The sequence below is a fragment of the Neoarius graeffei genome, chromosome 20, assembly GCF_027579695.1.
Source record: "Neoarius graeffei isolate fNeoGra1 chromosome 20, fNeoGra1.pri, whole genome shotgun sequence".
Taxonomy (NCBI): Eukaryota; Metazoa; Chordata; class Actinopteri; order Siluriformes; family Ariidae; genus Neoarius; species Neoarius graeffei.
Genome location: NC_083588.1, coordinates 5277195 through 5287111, shown reverse-complemented (window position 1 = coordinate 5287111; position 9917 = coordinate 5277195). Strand labels below are relative to the sequence as shown.

The 9917-nt window shown below is 42.0% G+C and overlaps 1 protein-coding gene across 1 annotated transcript in view; it reads right to left on the bottom strand.

Moving 5' to 3' along the window:
• dok3 (docking protein 3) overlaps positions 1-7037 on the bottom strand; it is an 18931-nt gene extending 11894 nt beyond the window's left edge. The window contains exons 1-2 of the mRNA XM_060902488.1: positions 6802-7037; positions 479-775 (exon numbers count right to left, since the gene is read on the bottom strand). Of these exons, the coding sequence (XP_060758471.1) occupies positions 479-775; positions 6802-6858 (354 nt within the window). The 5' untranslated portion in view covers positions 6859-7037. The remainder of the gene's footprint in view (positions 1-478; positions 776-6801) is intronic.
• Between the last annotated feature and the right edge of the window lie 2880 nt (positions 7038-9917).

Below are 9917 nucleotides of genomic sequence, written 5' to 3'. Positions count from 1 at the left end.
CTTCTCCAAAGACATTTTGGGGGAAAAAAATTTGACAGTAAATAATCCTCATTCGTACTGATCACACCCACAACTGTATTTCGCATGCGCTTCCATTATCAGCGCTCATGACTGTTTCAGATTTGTCTGAAAAATATCAGTTTCAGCAGCGAGCAAATCTAGGGGCGTGTCCATCTGGGTAATCACTTGACACGACTGTCACTGATTGGCTGCATGAAGCTCCCTCCAATCTGGGCAGGAAAGAAATCAGCCCCAGGATCATTTCTTGATTTCTCACACCGTTCTGTGTGTTTTCTGACAACTGTTTTTTATCTTTGAAAGACTTAACCCTGTGAGTTCATTTACGCCGATTGCCCCTGCAACCATGTGACCCCGAAAGGCGTTTTTAACTTTGTTAGAACAAAACTGTGACGTTATTATGGTTTTCCAATCACTGTACTTTGTTGCATTTGTTTTACTTCACTGCACATGAGCCTACCTGAAATGCCAGAGAGCAGAGGGCGGGTACCCACTCATCCTGAATCGGTGCCGCCAGCGTGTAGATGCGCTGAGCTGTGTTGAGGTAAAATGCAGCGTAGCCTGCCGGGCAGCTTTCACCCAGCGCCGGCGTCACGCTGAGGCACTCTGTCAGCCGGATCACCCGCTTCTCAGATTTCTTCAGTATGGCAAGCTTCGCAGCCCCGCTCGCTCCTTCCCGCATGTCATACATCTCAATGCGACCGATGCCCACCTGGCTGGGCTTAAACACCATCACCCAGATCTTCTTCCAGACCTTCTGTTTGTCACACAGGGACATGGAAAGGTTTTTTGCTTTAATCTCAGATCTCTCATTATGAGACGAAAAATAAAAATAATTATACCACAGCACTGTGAAATTCTGATTGGTCAAAAGGAGTCTTCAGAGTTCGTGCTTCGTAACAGTCAGAAGGAAAGTTTTAACTTTTCTGACATCTCCAGGACCGATGCATTTACGCTTTGTGGTTTTCCGATTAAGTGATAAGCTGTGGTTTGGGTTTTTTTTTTAATGTTCAGAAGAGCGCTTAAAAAAAAAAAGTGTCCGATAAGGGAAAGACTGGTTATAGCTGCGACAGCGTAAGTGATCATGCGAACAAAGTTGAGTTTGTGCGTATTTTCACAACTTTAACCGTTTGATGCAAAACATATGCACACCACTTTTAATGCACAACATGGGTCAAAAATGGCCCGCATTCATTTTCCAGGTTATTTCACGCTGGCTGAGTTTTTCTTTGCTCTATCTTTTGAAATCAATTTATTTTATGATAGAATATTCCAAGTATTCTTTAAATATCTTGTTTTTAATTACCATAAATCATTAATTTAATTTTTTCTTTCCTACTTTATGAACAAAAATACTTTTTATATTACTACACATGGGTCATCCAAGTGTGATTTAAAATTAAATGTCTTAATACTATAATAATAATTTGCTTCAAGTAATTACTTGAGCAGTGAATGGGGCCAGTTATTTATTTATTTATTTATTAACTATGTAGTTAGCGAAGCCAACTACAATAAAATTAGCTAACTAAAGTAGAATATGTCAACAGCTAGGTAGCTAATAGTAATTACTTGTAACTTTCTGACAAGTAATCTACTCACTCTCAAGGTAACCTAAACATCTCATCTCATCTCATCTCATCTCATTATCTGTAGCCGCTTTATCCTGTTCTACAGGGTCGCAGGCAAGCTGGAGCCTATCCCAGCTGACTACAGGCGAAAGGCGGGGTACACCCTGGACAAGTCGCCAGGTCATCACAGGGCTGACACATAGACACAGACAACCATTCACACTCACATTCACACCTACGCTCAATTTAGAGTCACCAGTTAACCTAACCTGCATGTCTTTGGACTGTGGGGGAAACCGGAGCACCCGGAGGAAACCCACACGGACACGGGGAGAACATGCAAACTCCGCACAGAAAGGCCCTCGCCGGCCACGGGGCTCGAACCCGGACCTTCTTGCTGTGAGGCGACAGTGCTAACCACTACACCACCCGTAACCTAAACATAATCCATTTTTTTCTAAGGTAATGTTAGAACAATTGAAAAACATTCCTTGCATGTATTAGATGGGCAAAGGGCGCTGTGCTGAGCTGTGAAATGTCTGACACAAGCGCAATTCACAGTTCCCACCAAACGCTGGAGTAAATGCATGCGGGTCGGTTCTGACCCATGTGTGTAAACTTGATGTAGAATTACAAAAGCTGTGCTTGTTCATAACTTAAGAAAGGAAAAATAAAAACGATGATTTGTGCTCAACAAAAACAAGATATTTACTGCATATTTGGAAAAGTAAATGACAAAATGAATTTATTTCAAAAGTACATCATAGAAACACTCAGCCATACTTGAAATAACCTGGAAAATGAATGCAGGTCGTTTTTGACCCATAGAAGGGTAGCGATACAAAAAGGGTTTTTATTCAAAAAGTAAGAAAGGAAAAAATAAAATAAGGATGCATGATGATCAAAAACAAGTTAATTGAGGAATACCTTGAATACTGAATGATGGAATTAATTTATTGCAAAGATATAGAAGATAAAAACTCAGCCGGGTCACTTTTGACCCATGTTTTGCATCGAAGGGTTAAAAGGTGTCATGCCATCCTATTATTGTTTATTTTCTAAGAACACCCTCAAGTATTTTTATTCGTTACTTATTTAATGCCTTTTCATTCAATGTTGGTTTTTGCATTGATTTGTACAGGAGTGAAAAATGATGTTGCCTTTCATTTTCATGTCAGGACAAGAAGCTCCATCATCATCAGAGAACTGGTGACTACAAACAATATCCTGTGTACGGGTATCGCTGACACTAAACACGATGTGGCCAGATATCTGATTTTATATTTGCGTATTCTTCGGGTCCTTTACGTGCGTTAATAGGTGAGCGCTGAGATCTACGACGAGGGAAATGAAGTCCTTACTGCTGTAATTGATCTTTGAGCATTATCAGACAGCTTGCTTCCTGATTTCTGCACCGAGACCGGCTACGTGCTGGAGGTGAAAAGCTGAGACTCTGAGCTGCCTCGCTCTCACATGCATGATTCATCGCCTATCGACGGCATTGTGCATACAGGGACACCTCGGGCGACTAAACAGCTGTGGCTTTTCCTTCATCAATAATGCAGTGTGTTAATATTATCCCGACACTCGCACATTCCCACGATTCGTTTTGAATAATTTAACAGCGTTTTAATGCTGGTGGATTTGGGTGGGGGAATCCCTAAACGTTTTGCTCTCTGTCTACGATAACCACAAGATTGATCTGTATCAACAGTGGACAAAAATAGACAGTATAGCTCGGAAACATTTTGTTTGAGATGTCCTGGGTGAGTTTCACAACCAGGACGTGCAACAATATCTTTCTTTCTTTCTTTCTTTCTTTCTTTCTTTCTTTTTCTTTTATAACTTTAATGTTTCTTGTTGTATTTTGGTCTTAAATGAGTAACAGGGTTGAGGTTATCCTCAGAAGGATAACATTAATAAATGGGTTAAAATGTGGGTGACTAGGTGTCTATGATCATGGCATAAGGACTTTTCTAATGATTGAATGAACGTTTACTTGGTAATTTAGCATTTATGTGATCAATAATTGCCACACATAATGTGTAATTTTCATATCAAGTCTGTGTTTCTCAAGTGACTTTGTCAGTATCGCAGCATCATCGAAACAGAGGAGGGAAAATGATGGAATTTTATTGATGCATTTTTCTTCCCATGAGATGATGCAATTTCCTGTTGTGGCGTATTCCATCGGGATCTATGTGTCCAGGTCACTTTGAGGTGAATCTTAAAAAGCTGAAAATGTTTTTGTGAAGGGCGGCACGGTGGTGTAGTGGTTAGCGCTGTCGCCTCACAGCAAGAAGGTCCTGGGTTCGAGCCCCGGGGCCGGCGAGGGCCTTTCTGTGTGGAGTTTGCATGTTCTCCCCGTGTCCGCGTGGGTTTCCTCCGGGTGCTCCGGTTTCCCCCAAAGACATGCAGGTTAGGTTAACTGGTGACTCTAAATTGAGCGTAGGTGTGAGTGTGAATGGTTGTCTGTGTCTATGTGTCAGCCCTGTGATGACCTGGCGACTTGTCCAGGGTGTACCCCGCCTTTCACCCGTAGTCAGCTGGGGTGGGCTCCAGCTTGCCTGCGACCCTGTAGAAGGATAAAGCGGCTAGAGATAATGAGATGAGATGTTTTTGTGAGATAAAGAACCTATTAGGGATGGAATAGGATGTTTCAGGCATTAATGCACGTGTGTGCGCGAATACCCGAAGACTGAAGGTATTTTAAAGATTATACAGTTAGGTCCATAAATATTTGGACAGAGGCAACATTTTTCTAATTTTGGTTCTGTACATTACCACAATGGATTGTGAACAAAACAATTCAGATGCAGTTGAAGTTCAGACTTTCAGCTTTAATTCAGTGGGTTGAACAAAATGATTGCATAAAAATGTGAGGAACTAAAGCATTTCTAAACACAATCCCTTCATTTCAGGGGCTCAAAAGTAATTGGACAAATTAAATAATTGTAAATAAAATGTTCACTTCTAATACTTGGTTGAAAACCCTTTGTTGGTAATGACTTCCTGAAGTCTTGAACTCATGGACGTCACCAGACGCTGCGTTTCCTCCTTTTTAATGCTCTGCCAGGCCTTTACTGCAGCGGTTTTCAGTTGCTGTTTGTTTGTGGGCCTTTCTGTCTGAAGTTTAGTCTTTAACAAGTGAAATGCATGCTCAATTGGGTTGAGATCAGGTGACTGACTTGGCCATTCAAGAATATTCCACTTCTTTGCTTTAATAAACTCCTGGGTTGCTTTGGCTTTATGTTCTGGGTCATTGTCCATCTGTATTATGAAACACCGACCAATCAGTTTGGCTGCATTTGAGCACACAGTATGTCTCTGAATACCTCAGAATTCATCCGGCTGCTTCTGTCCTGTGTCACATCATCAATAAACACTAGTGACCCAGTGCCACTGGCAGCCATGCATGCCCAAGCCATCACACTGCCTCCGCCGTGTTTTACAGATGATGTGGTATGCTTTGGATCATGAGCTGTACCACGCCTTCGCCATACTTTTTTCTTTCCATCATTCTGGTAGAGGCTGATCTTGGTTTCATCTGTCCAAAGAATGTTCTTCCAGAACTGTGCTGGCTTTTTTTTAGATTTTTTTTAGCAAAGTCCAATCTAGCCTTTTTATTCTTGAGGCTTATGAGTGGCTCGCACCGTGCAGTGAACCCTCTGTATTTATTTTCATGCAGTCTTCTCTTTATGGTAGCTTTGGATATTGATACGCCTACCTCCTGGAGAGTGTTGTTCACTTGGTTGGCTGTTGTGAAGGGGTTTCTCTTCACCATGGAAATTATTCTGCGATCATCTACCACTGCTGTCTTCTGTGGGCGTACAGGTCTTTTTGCATTGATGAGTTCACCAGTGCTTTCTTTCTTTCTCAGGATGTACCAAACTGTAGATTTTGCCGCTCCTAATATTGTAGCAATTTCTCGGATGGGTTTTTCTGTTTTCGCAGCTTAAGGATGGCTTGTTTCACCTGCATGGAGAGCTCCTTTGACCACATGTTTTCTTCACAGCAAAATCTTCCAAATGCAAGCACCACACCTCAAATCAGCTCCAGGCCTTTTATCTGCTTAATTGAGAATGACATAACGAAGGAATTGCCCACACCTGCCCATGAAATAGCTTTTGAGTCAACTGTTCAATTACTTTTGGTCCCTTTAAAAACAGCGTGGCACATGTTAAGGAGCTGAAACTCCTAAACCCTTCATCCAATTTTAATGTGGATACCCTCAAATGAAAGCTGAAAGTCTGGACTTTATGTCCATGTCCATTATATAACTATAACTTGAATACATTTCAGTAAACAGGTAAAAAAACAAAATTTGTGTCAGTGTCCAAATATATATGGACCTAACTGTAGTTCAGCGTAATGGGGAGTAAAAGTGGGAAGAAATGGAGAGAGAGAATGCTTTTTATTTCAAATTAAGTTGTTTACCTGAAACAAGCACAGAGATGGTTGTGCAGAAGCGATTCTAGAGTCTGTTGTGGCCCCAAGCAAAAATTTCCACGGGGCCTTTCTGACCAGTGTTCATCACGAATATGTTATAAATAATCTGACACCAACGAAAAATGTATGAAACCAAAGTTTTTTAAATTCCAAATGTGAAAATACAATGGTAAAGAACAATAAAAACAATAAAAAAACAAAATAAATAAGCCCTCGGGCCCCGACTCTCGGGGGGGCCCTGGGCCAGGGGGCCCCGAGCAGTTGCCTGCCTTGCCTGTTCACAAGCTGCGAGTCTGTGGTTGTGAAGGAAACGTCATGTGTGATTAAAAAATTTAAATCAATCAATCTTTAAGTGACTTACATATTTGTAAATATCAGCGGGACGCAAAAAAGGATGCCCCGCGTTGGTTACACGGTGTCAGTGCTTTGATCATTCTTATGCCTTGTGTGTGTATATTATATATTTTTTATTTTTATATATATTATTGTATTTCATAAGGATACATTATTTACAAAAATGATGCAAAAGTGTTCAAAGGTATGTCATATATATTTACATGGTAGCAGCTGATCAAGTCACATTATCAGTATGATATTTTCATCATTTTGGTGTATTTGCACAAACGATCCAAGACATGCTGATTAAAACAGCAGGAACCCAAAACCTTTCACATTAATGACGACTACAAGGATTACGACCTTTTTTTGTTTCTCCTTCAATCATCCAAAAAACAATTTTCGGAGTGTTAAAATAAATCCTTACCTTTCCAAATTTGACTCCTTGCAAAAACAGCAAGCCTTCTTTCACCAATATATCCATCGTGCAGCTTCAAATCCTTCAGCTCTTTTTGTGCCGTTAAAGCGAAGGGGAACTGAAGAGCGCGTCACCAACCAGCAGCCAAAAAGATAAATGTGAATTTCCGTTTGTGTGTCGTGTCACCAGGCACGAGCGTTCCTAAGAAACAATCATAGCCAGATCTACTTTCTAGTGACAGGAAAGAAATACAGAAGTAATGTTTTGTAACGCGCTGCTGATATGTCGAGGTGCCAGTATGTTAAATAGATGTACCATGGAACTACGATTCCAACATACACCACATAGGCCATTTTATTGCGGTCTACGGCTTGTTTTTGTTGCTGTGAACATGTTGCCAAGTGTCTGGCAACCTTCTTCCCCATCCTAAATTTTCTTCACTCCCCCCCATCTGTTGTAATGCCGTCAAGGTGACAGATTACGCAAGACAGAAGTCAAGTTTAAAAATGTGCTTTGGAGTAAAACATGTGGGGGATAAAGAATCTCATCTCATCTCAGCATCTCTAGCCGCTTTATCCTGTTCTACAGGGTCGCAGGCGAGCTGGAGCCTATCCCAGCTGACTACGGGCGAAAGGCGGGGTACACCCTGGACAAGTCGCCAGGTCATCACAGGGCTGACACATAGACACAGACAACCATTCACACTCACATTCACACCTACGCTCAATTTAGAGTCACCAGTTAACCTAACCTGCATGTCTTTGGACTGTGGGGGAAACCGGAGCACCCGGAGGAAACCCACGCAGACACGGGGAGAACATGCAAACTCCACACAGAAAGGCCCTCGCCGGCCACGAACCCGGACCTTCTTGCTGTGAGGCGACAGTGCTAACCACTACACCACCGTGCTGCCGGGATAAAGAATGATTTGATTTAAAAAAAATAATTAATGGAAAGGGCGGCACAGTGGTGTAGTGGTTAGCGCTGTCGCCTCACAGCAAGAAGGTCCGGGTTTGAGCCCCGTGGCCGGCGAGGGCCTTTCTGTGCGGAGTTTGCATGTTGTCCGTGTGGGTTTCCTCCGGGTGCTCTGGTTTCCCCCACAGTCCAAAGACATGCAGGTTAGGTTAACTGGTGACTCTAAATTGAGCGTAGGTGTGAATGTGAGTGTGAATGGTTGTCTGTGTCTATGTGTCAGCCCTGTGATGACCTGGCGACTTGTCCAGGGTGTACCCCGCCTTTCGCCCGTAGTCAGCTGGGATAGGCTCCAGCTTGCCTGCGACCCTGTAGAACAGGATAAAGCGGCTAGAGATAATGAGATGAGATGAGAATTAATGGAAAAAGGTCAAGTGATATGGTGAAGCGGAGTTACATCATGACGCATGTCTGCAAAACAACTTCCTGTTATGACTTAAAATTCTTTTTCCTCTTGAAGTTGTCACGATGGAGAAAAACTAAAGTGTAAACTCCTCTGTCCTGTTCCAAAGCACTGACACTGGAGACTCCTTCCATAAATGCGAAACGGACATTTTGAGAATCAGTGCTGTGGTATTATACAGTTGTAATGCCTTTTATAAAGTTTGGTTTACTCTAGAGTAACAGTAGTCATAATAGCAATTCAATTATGAAGGCTCAGACTGTGTTGACCTTACCTGCTCACGTTCTCATTTATTTAACTTTGACAACTCGGTGTAGAGTAACGGAAAAATCTGTTAGAATTCGAATGGAAAGTCTATTCAAAAATAAAAGGGTTGAAATATTGAGCTCCACCCCCTTCATTCCTCAAAAGCATGGTGGTCAATAAACACAGACCCCTCCATGTTGTTTTGTTTACAAAAAACCCCAGCCAGCTATTGGTCAGGCGTAGTCTGTTTACGTCCTCAAAATAGCAAACCGTATTGTTTGTTATTGATTTAACCAGCTCACGTGTCAATGTTGATTTGATCGAAAGCAAATACAAGCATGAACCTTGTAACTTATTTAAAAGTAAAGAAGTCGGCAGCCCTGCTCTTCTCATGAGAAATTCTGACTCGAGTGGTTTTGCTTTGTCCGAGGTTGAAAATCCCAAGGTCCAATTAACGATTAGGGCGTCCTTGCGTCTGCGTGGGTTTCCTCCTGGTTCTCCGGATTCCTCCCACCTCCCAGATGGTGGATTATACGACATTGCTCCAAAGTGTACATGATTGTGGAACATCTTTCGGCAGCATTTCAGAAAAACAGTTCACAAACGTGAGCCAAGTTGAACATAAACACAAAACAAACATTCTCTATTGACCTTGACAGAAAGCAAGGGTGCTGTGTCGAACCTGGATATACCTTTCAGCATTGATGGTGTCTTTCCAGATGTGTAAGCTGCCCATGCCACACGCACTAATGCAACCCCATACCATCAGAGATGCAGGCTTCTGAACTGAGCGCTGATAACAACTTGGGTCGTCCTTCTCCTCTTTAGTCCGAATGACACGGCGTCCCTGATTTCCATAAAGAACTTCAAATTTTGATTCGTCTGACCACAGAACAGTTTTCCACTTTGCCACAGTCCATTTTAAATGAGCCTTGGCCCAGAGAAGACGTCTGCGCTTCTGGATCATGTTTAGATACGGCTTCTTCTTTGAACTATAGAGTTTTAGCTGGCAACGGCGGATGGCACGGTGAATTGTGTTCACAGATACTGTTCTCTGGAAATATTCCTGAGCCCATTTTGTGATTTCCAATACAGAAGCATGCCTGTATGCGATGCAGTGCCGTCTAAGGGCCCGGAGATCACGGGCACCCAGTATGGTTTTCCGGCCTTGACCCTTACGCACAGAGATTCTTCCAGATCCTCTGAATCTTTTGATGATATTATGCACTGTAGATCAGTGGTTCTCAAACTTTTTTCACCAAGTACCACCTCAGAAAATACTTGGCTCTCCAAGTACCACCATAATGACCAACATTAAAATACAGTAGCGTAGTAGGCCTAAGTATTCATTAAAAACAAGCCGGAGGTTTTATTTAACAAGTATATTTAATATTGTTGGCCACTGTAACATTACACACAGTACTTTGAACAGTAACACTGTGTTTAAATATAGGAAAATAAAACACTGTACTTAAATAATTAATCAAATAAAATTAATTGCACA